Source organism: Oncorhynchus keta, chromosome 34 (assembly GCF_023373465.1).
Source record: "Oncorhynchus keta strain PuntledgeMale-10-30-2019 chromosome 34, Oket_V2, whole genome shotgun sequence".
In the NCBI taxonomy this organism is placed as follows: Eukaryota; Metazoa; Chordata; class Actinopteri; order Salmoniformes; family Salmonidae; genus Oncorhynchus; species Oncorhynchus keta.
In genome coordinates this window covers 69652709-69671025 of record NC_068454.1, presented here as the reverse complement: position 1 = coordinate 69671025, position 18317 = coordinate 69652709, and the positions used below count along the sequence as shown (strand labels likewise).

General features: G+C 46.6%; 1 protein-coding gene across 8 annotated transcripts in view; it reads right to left on the bottom strand.

The window, feature by feature from the left end:
- Positions 1–896: 896 nt before the first annotated feature.
- LOC118371076 (adhesion G protein-coupled receptor B1-like) overlaps positions 897–18317 on the bottom strand; it is a 126110-nt gene continuing 108689 nt past the window's right edge. For 4 of the 8 annotated variants that reach the window (XM_052494583.1, XM_052494585.1, XM_052494586.1 and 1 more), the window contains 14 exons: positions 17752–17855; positions 17354–17456; positions 16996–17146; positions 16812–16881; positions 16310–16376; positions 15220–15305; positions 7405–7503; positions 5881–6052; positions 5534–5629; positions 5361–5424; positions 3708–4375; positions 2852–2887; positions 2286–2444; positions 897–1303 (listed from right to left, as the gene is read on the bottom strand). In XM_052494583.1, coding sequence (XP_052350543.1) covers positions 1109–1303; positions 2286–2444; positions 2852–2887; positions 3708–4375; positions 5361–5424; positions 5534–5629; positions 5881–6052; positions 7405–7503; positions 15220–15305; positions 16310–16376; positions 16812–16881; positions 16996–17146; positions 17354–17456; positions 17752–17855 — 2070 coding nt within the window. In that variant the 3' untranslated portion in view covers positions 897–1108. Of the gene's footprint in view, positions 1304–2285; positions 2445–2851; positions 2888–3707; positions 4376–5360; positions 5425–5533; positions 5630–5880; positions 6053–7404; positions 7504–11801; positions 11868–15219; positions 15306–16309; positions 16377–16811; positions 16882–16995; positions 17147–17353; positions 17457–17751; positions 17856–18317 lie in introns of all 8 variants that reach the window. The other 4 variants (XM_052494589.1, XM_052494590.1, XM_052494588.1 and 1 more) reach the window with 3 other exon arrangements.

Here is an 18317-nt window from a genome sequence, read left to right as displayed (position 1 = left end):
CCTTCCTGTCAAGGGGGTGTGGACTCTGTCTGACAGTGCAGTGGAGGGTGGGGGGGGGCTCTTAGTTGGCATGGAGAGGCACATGGTTATGGTCCAGCAGTCTGCCTCCTCCACTGCCTAGGCGTGTGGTTGGAACATGTACTGTATGTTGGGTGAAGGTCTTGTCCAGACCAGGTCCATTGCCTAAAGGCTTGGTTGGAACATGAACTGTATGGCTGGTCCAGGTGATCTGTTAGCAGGCTGGTGAAGAGTCCACAGGCAGTTGCAGTCTGTCCTTTTAACCTACACTACCTACACCACCCAACTGCCAAACTGGCTAACCATCCACAGAGATCTACCAGGAGGAGAGAGGGACTCAAGTATGTGTCCAGTGAAGTAATAATGTGGATAATAACAGACCAGATATATGACTGTCTGACATAGTAAACAAAAAACTGATTCCAGCAGCAATAAGAAAATATAACAAAATGCACTGCAAACCTGTTCTCTTCCCCCCCACTTAACAGGCAATTGTTCGCTCTCTCTCTCTCTCTCTCTCTCTCTCTCTCTCTCTCTCTCTCTCTCTCTCTCTCTCTCTCTCTCTCTCTCTCTCTCTCTCTCTGTATGTCTTCCCATTTTCTCATTCTCTTAGTTGGGTCCTAACATAAAGCTTCTCTCTCACACTCACTCTCTCTCTCTCTCTCTCTCTCTCTCTCTCTCTCTCTCTCTCTCTCTCTCTCTCTCTCTCTCTCTCTCTCTCTCTCTCTCTCTCTCTCTCTCTCTCTCTCTCTCTCTCTCTCTCTCTCTCTCTCTCTCTCTCTCTCTCACACTCTCTCTCTCTCTCTCTCTCTCACACTCTCTCTCTCACACTCTCTCTCTCTCTCTCTCACACACTCTCTCTCTCTCACACACTCTCTCTCTCTCTCTCACTCTCTCTCACACTCTCTCACTCTCTCTCACTCACCCCTGCCCGTTTCGTTGGTCATTGATCATTTGGTCGTTGGTTCTCAGAGTGAGATTGAGACGTGGAGCTGCGGGAAGGGAAGGTGTCTGTCTGTCTGTCTGTCTGAGAGCTGGGCTGGGGGACGGGGTTGGCTGCTCTCTCTCCGTCTGTCTCTCTGTCTCAGTCTCACACCTCTGTCTGCAGGTCCATGAGCTCCTGTCCCACCAGAGGGATGGTGGCGCTGGCCTTCTCCCACTCCACGTTCTGCAGCTCCAGGGGAGAGGCCGCCAAGGGCTCCAGGTCCTTCCTCATCCACGACGGGGGAGATTGGGTCTTCCTGATGCCCTCCCAGGCTCTCTTACTGGGTGTCTGCTGCTTGTCCTGTTGGATAGAGGGAGGGGCAGGAGAGGAGAATAGGTGAACCAGAGAACAGACCAAATCATCAAAGGGCAAGAGACATGCAGACAGAGAGAGAGAGGAGACAGACAGACAGGAGACAGACAGAGAGGAGACAGACAGAGAGAGAGAGAGGTGTAGAAATGGGGGATGGGGAGAGATGGGGAAGAGAGAGGTAGAGGTAGAGAAGGGGAAGAGAGAGGTAGAGGTAGAGGTAGAGAAGGGGAAGATAGAGGTAGGGGTAGAGGTAGAGAAGGGGTAGAGAGAGGTAGAGAAGGGGAAGAGAGAGGTAGAGAATGGGAAGAGAGAGGTAGAGGTAGAGAAGGGGAAGAGAGAGGTAGAGAAGGGGAAGAGAGAGGTAGAGGTAGAGAAGGGGAAGAGAGAGGTAGAGAAGGGGAACAGATATGTAGAGGTAGAGGTAGAGAAGGGGAAGAGAGAGGTAAAGGTAAAGGTAGAGAAGGGGAAGAGAGAGGTAGAGGTAGAGAAGGGGAAGAGAGAGGTAGAGAAGGGGAAGAGAGAGGTAGAGGTAGAGGTACAGAAGGGGAAGAGAGAGGTAGAGAAGGGGAAGAGAGAGGTAGAGGTAGAGAAGGGGAAGAGAGAGGTAGAGAAGGGGAAGAGAGAGGTAGAGGTAGAGAGAAGAGGTGGAGAAGGGGAAGAGAGAGGTAGAGGTAGAGAAGGGGAAGAGAGAGGGAGAGGTAGAGGTAGAGAAGGGGAAGAGAGAGGTAGAGGTAGAGAAGGGGAAGAGAGAGGTAGAGGTAGAGGTAGAGAAGGGGAAGAGAGAGGTAGAGAAGGGGAAGAGAGAGGTAGAGAAGGGGAAGAGAGAGGTAGAGGTAGAGAAGGGGAAGAGAGAGGTAGAGGTAGAAGTAGAGAAGGGGATGAGAGAGGTATAGGTGGAGAAGGGGAAGAAAGAGAGAGGGAGTCAGACAGAGAGGGAAAGAGATAAGAGTGAGAGACAAGAGTTTCGTACACTCATGATGGTCTTGTCGCTGCCTGCTGAGGACACACTCCACCTCTTCCCTGCCTTCCCATCACCAGGCGGAGACGCCCTGTCCTGGTCTGCACTGTGGATCTTCCTGTTCAGGTCCTGGAACATGTCCTGGTGACGCTTCCGTGTGTGCATGATCTTCTACATGGGACAATCACATAGGAAAACCAACCACCCATTTATCCACCATCAACATCTACACAGTGTGTTATATACCATGGTACTACTTTGGTATTAACAGAGAAAAAAACATCAATCATCCTTAAACAACAACATAGCTTGTGCAAAATCTTCTACACGGACCAAACACATAAAAAACTACCATCAAAGAAAAATCCTTCATTTAGCTCCCATCCACCAGAGATGTCTACAAAGCTTAGATAGAGTACTGTATATGATCTGCTATGCAGTCACATGCACCATAATTGTAAAGAAAAGGGGATTATGTCAATTCTAGTGGATTTTTGGAACCAGAATTGAGACATTAGAGACAGTTTGTCAAACCGTCAAGACATTATTTCAGAAGAAATGCAGAAGTCTGAAATTACCTCAAAGTCCAGCTCCGCATAGCGAGATTTTCGTCTCTGGAGAAAGACAAGAAGGAAAGATTAAAAGATACATCCTGCTATCATCATTATGCTGTGTGAGTCTGACTAGACAAAATTGTGATGTCTTCCTCAGCATTTCACTGTTTCACTGTTAGTTTCAAATCAGTTAAAAAGACTGAGACAGTTTCTCAGTGGAAACAGTGACTCATGACAAACTGAGCGTCCATGTTGCTTAATCCTGACCCCATTGGCGTGAATCCTCGCAGTAAACAGCTTGTGATCGCGTGACCTTTGTTAGCGAGCAGAAAAAGAAAGGCCTGACCTTCAGGCTGCTTGGTTGTTGGTTGCCCTGGCAGCTGCGACCTTGCATGAACAGCATTTTGGGAGGGGAGCGAGTTTGGCCCTGAGGTGAAAAGACACCAGCAGGCTGAGAGGTCTGACTGGTTGCCTATCTGTCTGTCTGCCTATCTGACTGGCTGGCTTGGCACGACTAGCTGTGCGTGGGTGTGTGCTGGTCAGTGTAGCAGTCTGAGTTTGAGCTCCCCTACTGGACTGGCCCAGTCAAGGAGAGAATACTAAAACCTGACCTTTTTAAAGATCTAGGTGTTCTGTCAAGCCAGGCGAGATAGGGATATTTCCGTACATGTTGCCACTGCAGTGCTGTTACCACACAGAAAAGGATAGCGACTATAAAGATATCTCAACAGAAACCCTACGGCATGAATACAGTACCACCACATATTGACAGTAAAGGGCACTGGTTAGTTTCTGATATTTTCTTTGATCAAGCTGTCCCATCTCCTTCCCAAGTCATATGGTGAAAACATGTGGTTGTGTGTGTGTGTGTGTGTCTTACCTCCAGGGAGCTCATGGAGAGCGTGGACACGGTCTCGCTCTTGGACATCATTCCAGAGTTCCCAGAATCACCCTGTTCACACATGCTGTTGGTCATGTGGGATTCTCCGGAGACGTTCTGCATGTTGTGGACGGGCGACTCCCTCTCTGAGCAGGAGACACTGACCAGGTCTGCAGGCAGGCTCTTCAGCGCGAAACCCGGGACGCCCTCCACCCCCGCCGAGTTGGCCAGGTGGATGAGCCTGGTCTGGGGCATCTGCTGCTCGATGCTGATGTTGTACTTGGCTGTCGTGTCCTCCTTGCTGCCCTTTCCGGGCCGCCCCAGGGTGCCAGTGTTGTTGTTGTTAGGCAGGATGATGTACCCTGTGCCCTCAGGCCCCCCGGCCTCCCCTGTCTCCCGTGGAGACAGCTCCCCATCCAGCTGTTTAAAGAGCTCCCCGTCACAGATGTAGATGGACTTGGCTCCCGGCAGCTCGGTGCTGATGCCCTTGGTGGCGCCACCCTTCTCCCTGCGCAGGGTGAGAGTATGACTGGGGTAGTCTGCCACATTCTGGAGGTGGACCTTGGCCATGCTGGCAGGCATGGTGTTGAAGTTAGAGCCCTTCTGAAGGGTCAGGGGCTGGGAGGATGGCTTCTCATCACCCTGGAGAGAGGAACGCTTCAGAGTACCTGGGGAGGGAGGGAGGGAGGTTGGGAGGGAGGGAGGGAGGGCAACAGAGAGAGAGAGAGATTTGAGAGGACGCAAAACTCAGAGATAAAGAGAGGGTGACTTTCAAGATGTCCAACTCAGACTTGGACATGCTATAGAATGAGTGCAAACCTTCCCACTGTTGATTTAACGAGTGACTACACTGCCTTCCTTGAACTTCTGATCATTAGCTTGAAGATTACGCCGTGACCCTGTTTCACTGCATCTGCTGGCTTGCTGTGGTGTGTATCTCACTATTGAGCACAGGGCTAGACAACAGCATCAGACAACTTCCTGTCAGCATGAGAAAATATTTTACAATCACTCTCCAGTCCCCACCGCTCCACACACACTCACACAAAGAAAAAGTCATTTCACTCCTCTTATATTCCATCTCCCCCTTCAGAGGGCTTGTCTGCTGTGTCTCGCGTCTCAATGGCGTTTCTGCTCCAGATGCTTTTCCTGATATCCTCTCGGGAGATAATCAGATTTCCGTCCGCTCCCAACGGACACCAGAGGAGAGCCTCTATCTGATGCTGCAGTGTTGGTCGGTACATAATTATAGCACGGCCGGCCCGCCTGCCGGTGGATGTGGGGGAAGATGTGGGAGACTCAGACAGCCCTATTTATCCACATATTACTGCTCCGCACTGATTCGCACACCACCGCCCTATTGCCAAATGGCTGGGCTAAATTGCGTTATGCTGCAGTAATATGGTGCATCTCATGTCAAAACAGTGTTTTGTGCTTCATAAGGGGCGGCTGCTGTGGAATGGGAGGGTGCTGCTAAAACACAATACGCGTACAGCAGACAGGGAAAGCAGGTGAAACTTTTTAATGACAGAACTCAAAGAAAAATCGACATGCATAGAGAGAGTTGTATAGGGTCAGACAGACAGAGAGACGGACATACAGACGGTCAGACAGTCAGGCAGACAGACAGACGGACACCTTGCATAAACTCACTCTTTTTTTTGCCGGTACTCTTACCTCCTCTGCAAGCCATGTCGACGTCTTTCTCGAAATCAGTCTAACGAAGAAAAGAAATGTATAGAAAACCTGTTAACAAGGAGCATGTAATACATGTCAAGTATATTAGACATTGTTTAAGATGAAGAATAACGTTCCATTGGTACAACCATAAGCTGAGCGTGTCCGTTCTGGAAAGATCCCCCTGAGTCTCCATTCCCGTCCTCCTGACGGTCCACTACCCGACACTTCACTGCCTCTTGAACCTACAGTACACCATAATAAACACAGAGGTCATGACCTTTCAATGTCACAGTCAGATTTCTCTCTGCTCATCCTCCTCCCCTCCACATCACCCTCAAAACAACCAATGACTTTTCCCTTTTAGCTCCTAGTGGAGCACAGAGCACACCAACCAATACATTTTTTTAAATAATAATGAATAAAAAAGAGTAGGAGACAGAGTATCATCAAGGTGAAATGTGTCAGAGTGACAACAGGGTAAAGAATGATGTACCTCTCGGCGCAGGATGCAATGCACCATGACGATGACGAAGCCTTCCAGCGAATCAAACACAGCGAACAGGATCTGGAAGAGGGAGGAGCGGCGGTCGGTGATGGCCAGGACAGCAGACATCCAGGTGAGGGCCAGGAGAGGCAGAACCACACAGGAGCTCCACAGCGACGCCCTGGAGGATGGGAGGGGAACAGCAGCCCAGGGCCAGGGTCAGTACTACAGTCAGTAGAAGATACACAAAGAGGGAAAGACTACACTCTTGGAAAACAACTGTCTCTATTTAATACAATTTTCAATGATTTACTTGTTTGAAATGTATAATTACAATAGAAGCGTGTCAAATGTAATACATACAATATCTACTCCTAAAAAAGGCATCTATGTACTGTATGTTGCCCTCGTTGTTGAAATGATTGGCATTATGTATAGTATAATAAACCTATAACAAGGTGTAGGTACATAGCTTGATGTTTTAAATATACTTACAGTAGCTATGCTAATATCACACACAAAAACATACATCCATAATCAATTGAAATATATGTTCCATAACTGACATATACAAAATGCATGTACGTTTAGGATGTGTCAATAAAACATATGAGACCAAGAGCAACAGGAAAAGGAGGAGCTGAGGTGAGTAGAGGAGGAACAAAAGTGAAATGAAGCAAAGAAACGTAACATAAAGACAAACGCAAGAGGCAGAGGGCAGAGGTGTGATTAAGTGGACAGGGACTTGTCTTCTGGTCCATATGTTCCTACAGGACAATGTCTCTCTCTCTCCTTTATCAACATGTGTATTTCTTTCCCTAAACTCCTCAACTCTTCAGAGTCTTTGTTTCACATGTCCACCTGTTAACTCTGTCCTGAGTTGATGGACTGAAAGGTTTCTAGGTGTTGTTTAAAACAGATCCAAGCATTCAGACATACTCCCACTGAATAACACATTACATAAAATATAGTTACACAGGCCTGGCAGGCCTGGCAACAGAAACCCAAAGCACATGCACACACACACACGCACACACACACACACTAATTGATAAGTCAAGTGCACTGCCCGTGAAAACCTCCTCCATGCCGATACAGATGTAGAGTTACTGTATCCATCCATAGCCTGGGGGCATTACAGAGCTGAAAGCCACTGAGCCTTGCACTTTCACTCTGGCCTATATTAAAGCTGTTTTTCTGCAGTCTGTGATTCACACACACACACACACACACACACACACACACACACACACACACACACACACACACACACACACACACACACACACACACACACACACACACACACACACACACACACACACACACACACACACACCTTACAAGAACAGCACTGGAGAACTAATTCCCAATGATTCTCAGCGAGGGTACAGGGGAAGAGAGGGAACGAAAAGGGGGGAAAGAAAAAGATATAAAGAAGAGGAGGAGGAAGTAGAGGAGGCATATCAAGGTAAAGGAAACAGGTAAACAAAGCACTATAGAATATGTGGGTAAATAATTAGCAGGACTAACATGGCGTTACTGGTAGCTGTGGTAGAAACGTCAGCCGACGAGATAACTCCGCACTTGGCACATTTGAGCGTCATATTGTACAGTGGTACTGTCATCTGACTGCAAAGTAGTCAAATTAACACACGTTGTAACATAACACACACAGATACAAACGCACACATACACACACACACTTACACTCAGAGTGAGTCACAGTTCCCTCTCTCTCTCTAGCTCTCTCTCTCTCTCTCTTTCTCTCTCTCTCTCTCTCTCTCTCAGGGCTAAGGGGTATGTGTCAGGGCTGAGCCGGACAAGATACACAACCACATGGGTGGATATGTCACTAAGGGCTGATTTATTCCTCAATGATTGATCACTGCTCCTACTATGTGAACAGAACAAACGTATAGGGGATCCTAACCAACACAGATGAGTGGGATAATCAAGTCAACAAAGGCACTATTGCGTTCCGACATTATTCTAATCATCTTGAGTCTGTGCAGAAAAGTGCAGTGACACTGTTGCACATGATGTCGCTCAAACTAGTGATTCAAAATATGATTAATAAGTGGTTAAGGTAGCCTAGCGGTTCAGAGGTTGGGCCAGTAACTGTATAGGTTGCTGGTTCGAATCCCTGAGCTGACTAGGTGAAAACTGCCAATGTGCCCTCGAGCAAGGCACTTAACCCTAATTGCTCCTGTAAGTCACTCTGGATAAGTGTCTGCTAAATGACCAACATGTAAGAAGAGAGATACTTGTGCAGGTCTGATTCTTATTGGCCAGGCACCTGTATGTGCACTGGCATGAATACACATTATATTTCCCTTCTTCATCTTATTATTCACATTGTTGAATCCTTCATTTATATGCATTCAACTAGATAATGATGGTATTCTTATAAATGAATAATGCAAATGTCTAATTAGAGACACTTCATGTGCCTATTGATGCTTTGCGTCTCAGTTGCGTTGTTTATTTAGCTTCCTAAATGTAATTGCTGTGAATATTTTCACCCCTGGTTATTTCTCCCTACGCCTCACTGGTCAGAATGATTACTTTATACAGGCATTACTGAACACCCTGCTAAGGCTCTCACACACACACACACACACACACACACACACACACACACACACACACACACACACACACACACACACACACACACACACACACACACACACACACACACACACACACACACACACACACACACACACACACACACACATGTAGGCATGTACACACACACATACACACACAAAGTAACACTCAAACACATGAACTATGAACTCAAAGTAGTGAGTCGTGACAGGACTCTTAGCCTATATCGCCAATTAACAAATGAACAGTGTGTTTTTACGCCTGTGCATTACCAGGTGTACATATGTGAATGTGTGTACGTATAAGTGTGTGTTTCTGCATGGCTGCATTTGAACAACACAAAGGATAGACAATGAATTCTAAAGATTTCCTGAGAAGCTGTTTCTCCACTGGTACTGTAATCCACAAATACTGTAGAGAATCATCACAGTTCCCATCTAGCAGTCTATTTCTGTGTCACCCCACTTCTCCAGTGTCTGTGCTGTCATCCAATCTCCTCTCATCACATCACAATGCCCAGTGTGGCTGTGGCCTGCCTCTCTCTGCCTGGATGCCTGGCTGGAAGTAAGAGACACAGTACAATCTCTACAATGCCTCTTCATCATGGATGACATGCTGTCTGAGAAATAATACAGCAATAATACACGAGAGGGTATGTGATTACTGAGATTATTATCAGGACGTGATGCAACAATAAACTGTCCATCCATACTTCAACACAATGGCTTGAAAGCTGCTTCATTATATTAAAATACTCCCACAAGAAACACACATCTAGAAGAAACAGAGTTTGAGAAGAACCGTGTCACAAAATGGCCGCTCGCAAAACAACAATTAAACCTTTGATTCCATATAGCCGCTGGACAGATGGATTAAAAATCACATTATAAGAAATTCCATTTCAAGTAAAAGGGCAATACAACCAACACCCCCCCCCCCTTCTGCCATAGGCTTTGATATGAAAAAGCAATCAGTAGCTTTTGAAATACAACACCATTTCCCTCGTCTTTATGATGTGTAGACGACAGAGAGAGTTCAGTGAGAGAGAATGAAGCTGAGTAGGAAACTCCCATATACACAGGGACACATAGACCTGCTCAAATAAAATCCAGGTCTTCAATCAAACAACCAATACTCTTCAGCTTAATGCTCACTTTATTGTTCTGTCTCAACAATGTGGGTAGAAGAGATTAGATAGGTGATATCCTGTGGTTCCCAGTCGACAAACAAGGGTACAAAGCTTACCCAGTATACTGGTATTTCTTTCACATGGATCGTCCACTCTGTAACAATTGCCACTTTTTTCCAGTGAGCCTGGGAGGAGCCAGTCTGTATAGTGACAACTAGGGTTAAAGTAACTGAACAGCAACCTCCTAACACAGTGCTAACACTTCCTGGAAGGAGGAAGGAGGAAACAGTACACCCCACCAGCTCTGCCTGGATGGCTTTACAGTTGGCCTTTCCTCTTCTCTCCTGTCTTGTCCTCTATTCTCCTGTCTGTTTCCATTTTCCCCTCCAATTAGTCTCTAATTTTAGGGGTGGAGAAAAGTGAGAGAGAGCCTCACCAGGCAGTGAGTGTACATCTAAATCTCTGAGATATGAGAGAGCGGAGCTACAGTACACCGTGCCCAATTAGGCACACCATCTAGCAATCAATAATTATCTTGATTAAACATGTTAGCTATTGAAAGGCGAGGGGGAAAAGAGGCTTCTGTTTTCCACGTATCCACTCTGCCCCTCCCCACAGTCCCTCCACCTCTCAGTCCACGTATCCACCCTGCCCCTCCACACAGTCCCTCCACCTCTCAGTCCACGTATCCACTCTGCCCCTCCCCACAGTCCCTCCACCTCTCAGTCCACGTATCCACTCTGCCCCTCCCCACAGCCCCTCCACCTCTCAGTCCACGTATCCACCCTGCCCCTCCCCACAGTCCCTCCACCTCTCAGTCCACATATCCACCCTGCCCCTCCACACAGTCCCTCCACCTCTCAGTCCACGTATCCACCCTGCCCCTCCCCACAGTCCCTCCACCTCTCAGTCCACGTATCCACTCTGCCCCTCCCCACAGTCCTTCCACCTCTCAGTCCACGTATCCACTCTGCCCTTCCCCACAGTCCCTCCACCTCTCAGTCCACGTATCCACTCTGCCCTTCCCCACAGTCCCTCCACTTCTCAGTCCACGTATCCACTCTGCCCTTCCCCACAGTCCCTCCACCTCTCAGTCCACGTATCCACTCTGCCCTTCCCCACAGTCCCTCCACCTCTCAGTCCACGTATCCACTCTGCCCTTCCCCACAGTCCCTCCACCTCTCAGTCCACGTATCCACTCTGCAGTGCCACCCTGCCCCTCCCCACAGTACCTCCAACTCTCAGTCCATGTATCCACTCTGCAGTGCCACCCTGCCCCTCCCCACAGTCCCTCCACCTCTCAGTGCACATATCCACTCTGCCCCTCCCCACAGTCTCTCCACCTCTCAGTCCACGTATCCACCCTGCCCCTCCCCACAGTCCCTCCACCTCTCAGTCCACTTATCCACCCTGCCCCTCCCCACAGTCCCTCCACCTCTCAGTCTACGTATCCACCCTGCCCCTCCCCACAGTCCCTCCACCTCTCAGTCTACGTATGCTTAATTTGATCCTTGAGAAGGCAGAGGGAGCAGAGGTGGCCGAAACAGTGAGTATAATATCAGAGAATACCATGGTATCCTACTGTGTTGTGCATGTATCCAGTCTTCTGGTGCCACCTCTGCCCCCTCTCCCCTCTGTCCAGGCATCACTGATAGCCCAGTGGTCTTCTGCGTAACATCGGTGTAAAACAACCCTTAAACAACCCCCCAGTACCCACTGTGTAATCGAATGCTCACAAACACACAGGCCAAAGCACACACTCACACATCTAAACACACACGAACATACACACACCATTTCATATACTACTCTGTGCCATGTCCTATACTTCTGTCACTATTCATTCTGTATCTTAGTAATGTGACAACTTTGAACAGAACTATGGATCACAACTCTGTTCTAGATTTTGCACTGCAGTTTATGTTTATAGTTACTCTATACATCTAGTTCTTGTCTAGCTGGTTTTAGATGGAAGCTGGGATATTGACAGCAGGGAAAGAGATTCTACAATTCTACTAGTAGGGGAGTGTGAGGAGGGAGTATTAAGCCAATCAGAGTGTAAGGAGGGGATATTAAGCCAATCAGAGAGCGCTAAAGCCAGGGGGAGGAGATTTAGTGGGTGGGCCATGAGCAGGGCTGATAGCCAATACAAATCAACAACAGTGGGAGGGGGCAGATGTTTTACCGAATAAGTGACGAGGTGGAAAGGGGGAGCTGAGATTGAGGTGTTCCTGATTGGAGAGGAGGAGCCCTGAGTGAGAGAGAGGGGGGATTCTGTGCAAACTCAAAAAGAACGTTTCAGACAGCAAAAAACAAACTTGTACAGTTCAAGAATAGATCATTGCAGAGAGGCAAACATGTTGTTCAGAGAAAATAAATACATAAATAAACAACAATACAGTTGGATGTACTAACTATGGCCAATGAGGGCACAGATCAGAAGCCTGCGAGAAGGGGGGAGCAGGGGTCACCAAGAGGTCAAAGGTCAACCCTGGGGTTATATAGGGACTAAAGGTGACCTCTCACAACTTTGGCGAGTATTGAACTGCACATGCTACTGTCTGTATTAAGTAGCAGTAGTATATATAAACAAAGCAGCCTTTAAGACTAGTATACATGGTTGAAGAAGGTTGAAAACCTTCCATCCTGTCTCAGGAACTTGGCTGTAGTATGGCTGTGGTAAAACCCCATCTCCAACACAACAGATGTATCAGATGGAGTATGTTTCATACTATAGTGAGTAGCATTTTTTAACAAACACAACAGAAAATAAACCAATTTCTATGGACGTAGAGACACCATTAGCGGTGAACAATAAATCAAACACATGACATTATCGTGTGCTTTGAGTGATCTCTGAGGTCTCTACTCTATACCCATAGGGCCCCTGCTCCCCTTCCCTATAAAACAATCAACCAAACAAAAAAAAAGAGAAAGATGGATATACAGAAATGTACATTATATAGCAACACCTGCAAATGAAGAGAAGCTGAGTGAATGTGTAAAAGCAACATACAGTATATGGCAGAGTATAATGAAACCAATATGATAGCCATGAGATGAGCACTGATGCGCCATCTTGTTTCTTAATGGCAGGGTCCGATAACCACTCCAATCTTCCCTTTTCTTATATCTCCCTCCCTCCCCACCCTCCCTCGCTCCTCTCTTCTTCTATGCCTCTCTGTCAGACCTCATCCTTTACAAATCTTCCAATCATTGATCACTTTCTGTATTATAAAAACATCCGCATATTCCTTTCAATATCTGCTCCTTTTTATTTCCCCGCTCTCACCTCTCTCTCTCTCTCTCTCTCTGCTCTCAATATATCTCACCTCACTCTCTCTCTCTCTCTCTCTCTGCTCTCAATATATCTCACCTCTCTCTCTCTCTCTCTGCTCTCAATATATCTCACCTCTCTCTCTCTCTCTCTCTCTCTCTGCTCTCAATATATCTCACCTCTCTCTCTCTCTCTCTCTCTGCTCTCAATATATCTCACCTCTCCCTCTCTCTCTCTCTCTCTCTGCTCTCAATATATCTCACCTTTCTCTCTCACCTCTCTCTCTCTCTCTCTCTCTCTCTGCTCTCAATATATCTCACCTCACTCTCTCTCTCTCTCTCTCTGCTCTCAATATATCTCTCCTCTCTCTCTCTCTCTCTCTCTCTCTCTCTCTCTCTCTCTCTCTGCTCTCAATATATCTCACCTCACTCTCTCTCTCTCTCTCTGCTCTCAATATATCTCACCTCTCTCTCTCACCTCTCTCTCTCTCTCTGCTCTCTGCTCTCAATATATCTCACCTCACTCTCTCACCTCTCTCTCTCTCTCTCTCTCTCTCTCTCTCTGCTCTCAATATATCTCACCTCTCTCTCTCTCTCTCTCTCTCTCTCTCTCTGCTCTCAATATATCTCACCTCACTCTCTCACCTCTCTCTCTGCTCTCTGCTCTCAATATATCTCACCTCACTCTCTCACCTCTCTCTCTCTCTCTCTCTCTCTCTCTCTCTGCTCTCAATATATCTCAACTCACTCTCTCTCTCTCTCTCTCTCTCTCTCTCTCTCTCTGCTCTCAATATATCTCACCTCTCTCTCTCTCTCTCTCTCTCTCTGCTCTCAATATATCTCACCTCTCTCTCTCTCTTTGCTCTCAATATATCTCACCTCTCTCTCTCTCTCTCTCTCAATATATCTCACCTCTCTCTCTGCTCTCAATATATCTCACCTCTCTCTCTCTCTTTGCTCTCAATATATCTCACCTCTCTCTCTGCTCTCAATATATCTGCTCTCCTATATCTCTGCTCTCAATATATCTCACTCTCTCTCTCTCTGCTCTCAATATATCTCACCTCTCTCTCTCTCTCTCTCTCTCTCTGCTCTCAATATATCTCACCTCACTCTCTCTCTCTCTCTCTCTCTGCTCTCAATATATCTCACCTCTCTCTCTCTCTCTCTCTCTCTCTCTCTCTCTGCTCTCAATATATCTCACCTCTCTCTCTCTCTCTCTCTGCTCTCTGCTCTCAATATATCTCACCTCACTCTCTCTCTCTCTCTCTCTCTCTCAATATATCTCTGCTCTGCTCTCAATATATCTCACCTCACTCTCTCTCTCTCTCTCTCTCTGCTCTCAATATATCTCACCTCACTCTCTCACCTCTCTCTCTCTCTCTGCTCTCAATATATCTCACCTCACTCTCTCTCTCTCTCTCTCTCTCTCTCTGCTCTCAATATATCTCACCTCTCTCTCTCTCTCTCTCTCTGCTCTCAATATATCTCACCTCTCTCTCTCTCTTTTGCTCTCAATATATCTCACCTCTCTCTCTCTCTCTGCTCTCAATATATCTCACCTCTCTCTCTGCTCTCAATATATCTCACCTCTCTCTCTCTCTGCTCTCAATATATCTCACCTCTCTCTCTCTCTCACTCTCTCTGCTCTCAATATATCTCACCTCTCTCTCTCTCTCTCTCTCTCTCTCTCTCTGCTCTCAATATATCTCACCTCTCTCTCTCTCTCTCTCTGCTCTCAATATATCTCACCTCTCTCTCTCTCTGCTCTCAATATATCTCACCTCTCTCTCTCTCTCTCTCTCTCTCTCTCTCTCTCTCTCTCTCTCTCTGCTCTCAATATATCTCACCTCTCTCTCTCTGCTCTCAATATATCTCACCTCTCTCTCTCTGCTCTCAATATATCTCTCCTCCCTCTCTCTTTCTCTCTCTCTCTGCTCTCAAGATATCTCTCATCCCTCTCTCTCCCTCTCTCTGCTCTCAATATATCTCTCCTCTCTCTCTCTCTCTCTCTCTCTCTCTGCTCTCAAGATATCTCTCCTCCCTCTCTCTCTCTCTGCTCTCAAGATATCTCTCCTCCCGCTCTTTCTTTCTCTCTCTCCCTCTCTCCTTTTGTCTGTGCTCCTATTCCCCAGCTTTTATCTCCCGTTTCTAAACTCTGTCTTCCAAAAAAAATAACTCAGCAATTTCCTCATCTGACTCTTTCTTCTTCTCCTGCGTTCTAAACGCGAGAGCCAATGGCATCACTAGCCCCACCCCCAAGCGTATGCCCCCCGGCTGGTGATTGGTGGACCAGTGAGATGGATGTGTGGTAGGATAAGGCATACCCTGCCCTCTCCTTCAGTTTCATATCAGTAATGCCGTCTTTGGACACCAGTTTGTTAAATACGAGAATCCCGATAACCATGTTAACCTGTCAGAGAGAAAAGAGAGATGTGAACGAAGCAGCCAGATACAGAGAACAACTCTACAACCACTCTGTCAGTCTGACATGGGACTACAGACATGAGTATGATGCATGCATGTGAATTATGTCAGTTCCACACATAAAGAGAATAGCTTTACATATGAAAGCTGCAGTATGTACGCTACCGTTCAAAGGTTTTGGGGTCACTTAGGCATTTCCTTGTTCTTGAAAGAATTTTTTTTTTTTTTCGTCCATGAAAATAACATCAAACTGATCGGAAATGCAGTGTAGACATTGTTAATGTTGTAAATGACTATTGTAGCTGGAAACGGATGATTTTTAATGGAATATCTACATAGGCGTAGAGGCCTGTTATCAGCAACCAATCACTCCTGTGTTCTAATGGCACGTTGTGTTAGCTAATCCAAGTTTATCATTTTAAAAGGCTCATTGATCATTAGAAAACCCTTTTGAAATTATGTTAGCACAGCTGAGAACTGTTGTCCTGATTAAAAAAGCAATAAAACTGTCCTTCTTTAGACCAGTTGAGTTTCTGGAGCATCAGCATTTGTAAAATGTCTACATTGTGTTACATGTTATTTTAATGGACCAGAAATGTGCTATTCTTTCAAAAACAAGGACATTTCTAAGTGACCCCAAACTTTTGAATGGTAGTGTATATAAAGTTGTAACTGCTAAGTCAAGGTAATAACATGTAGTTAGACAAGTGGTAGCAATCTTGCACATAGGGTCCATTGATGACTATACATGGTTGATGAAGATGTTAGTTAAGATAATGTAATGTAATGTATGTATTGACTGGCTATAACCAATAGTAAGTAGTATGTCGTATGTTGACTGCATTAAGTCAAAATGGTAAGTTTACGGTTAGGTCAAGATAAACGTTACAGTATCTGACATATTTCTGTGGCTAAATGTTAATCTAAGATCAGTAAAGCAACAAAGGTTTCTCAGACAAATAGAGGCTGAGACAGAGAGATAGGAAGTACCAAGACTACAGCGGCAGCCGGTCCCACAAACGCATAAAGCAGACCACCTTCCAGAGACAGCCAGCAGCTGAGAGAGAAAGAGGAAGAGAGGGAGGAGGAGGAAAGGAAAAAGGCAGGAAGAGAGAGTGACACCCAGAGAAGACAAAATGAAAAGAAAGAAAGGTGGCATGAGAAAAAAGGGATGGATACATTGTTTTAAAAAAAAGATGGTGTAAGAAAGAGAGAAAAGGAGGGAGGGGTAGAGCGAGGAGAGGAAGAGGTCAAGTCAGATACCAGCACTCAATTCACACAAATACAACCCCCACGTATAAGGATTCTGTATCACACGTCTTAAATGCTCTTTAAACAGTTAGCTAATCCAATATGGGAAGGTTAAGAAGAAGAGAGTTCTGGAGGTATACAGGTATATAGAAAGAAAGATACAGAAAGACAGAGAGACAAAAGTACATTTGTCTAGACAAAGGGAGACACAAAGCAACAATATCAGGGTTAGCAGACTCACTAGTTGACGGTGCCATATCCCTTAGCTTTGGTGAAACCCACAGAGACTGCCACAACCAGAGCAGGTAGACCTAAGAAGGAGGAGGGGGAAGGGTCAGTACTGGGTAGGGATGGGACGGACACACAGATGGACAGACAGAGAAACAGATAAAACTGATCTCCCCCCTTGCCCCCAGCATCCTCACCCCAGCCCAGACACAGGAATCGCTTGCGGATGATGCGGTTCCTCAGCCGGCCAGTCACGGCCATGTATGACTGCCACGCCTCTGTCAGAACCCAACAAAACGACGACAGGAAGAAGAAATGCAGGAAAGCAGCGACCAACGTGCAGATCACCTGAGAGAGGGAGAGAACACAAGATAGGAAGAGAGGGACAGAGAGTGAGGGAGAAAGAGAACAAGAGGGGGAGAAAGAAGGAGAGTGTGAGGGGGGTTGAAAGAGGGAACAGGGAAGAGAAGAAGAGATGGAGAGATGTGAGTAAAGGATCTTTACAAGACCTTGAGAGAGTGCGTGGTAAGATACAGCTTGTTCATTGGCTCTTACCTTGTTCCGTGTCTGCGTCTGACCAATGAGGATGAGGGCGTTGGAGGAGATGATGGAGAGGCAGAAGTTGATGAGGATGACGGAGCGCTCGGAGCGAATGTACCTGAGGAGAGACAACATGTTGAGGGGTCCACACCTTTCCCAGTTGACCGTCAACCATCAACAGCCACACCAATACTTCCTTCACTTAAACGGTTCAAAAGCTCTAGCCTTTTCACACTATCAAGCCAACCTGAACCGCACTATGCTGGCTCAGATTTAGTCTACTTTGTCATTTCCAGCACGGTTCAAGCAACTATGGAGGATGTGTAACCAAACCAGCCTAATACAGGTCAGCTGGGCATAGTAACTACTCAGATACCACTCGAAACAAAAGACCAGAGTCAATGTGTTCTCACCTCCAGACCGACACATAGATGATGATGAGGAGCAGCAAGGTGAGAGAGGAGACTCCACAGCCCACCATCAGCGTCACAGAAGGAAGCTGCATTTTATCCATGTTCTGCAGGAGACACACGTACAGTCAACACACAGACTGTTAGGACTGTAAAGACATGTAAAGAAGCTGTCCTCTTCTCCTTTTAAGAGCAGATTCTTTCTTCCACTCTCCTGGTTCATGACTGCAAAACTAAAACAGCCACACACACAGGACCCCCCACCCACACACACACACAGACATGCGCAGTGCCGTGTACAGAGGTATATCTGGTATCTTTGATAAAAAGAGCAGGTAGCTGGAGAAAGGCAGGCAGGCAGGCTGCTGTTTGGGCCTTGGCTGGATATGGAGCAAGGTGACTCCAAGGTTAATCACCACAAAGATTCTTAGCTGAAGGCCATGAAGCACATTTTGACAGATTATTTTGTCAGACGTGTAGTCTGATTCAGACAGATTCAAACGTTCTACTATGAAACACAGCAAGACAAACCTCCTGTGAAAGCATCGACAACAACAGATCGCCGTCTC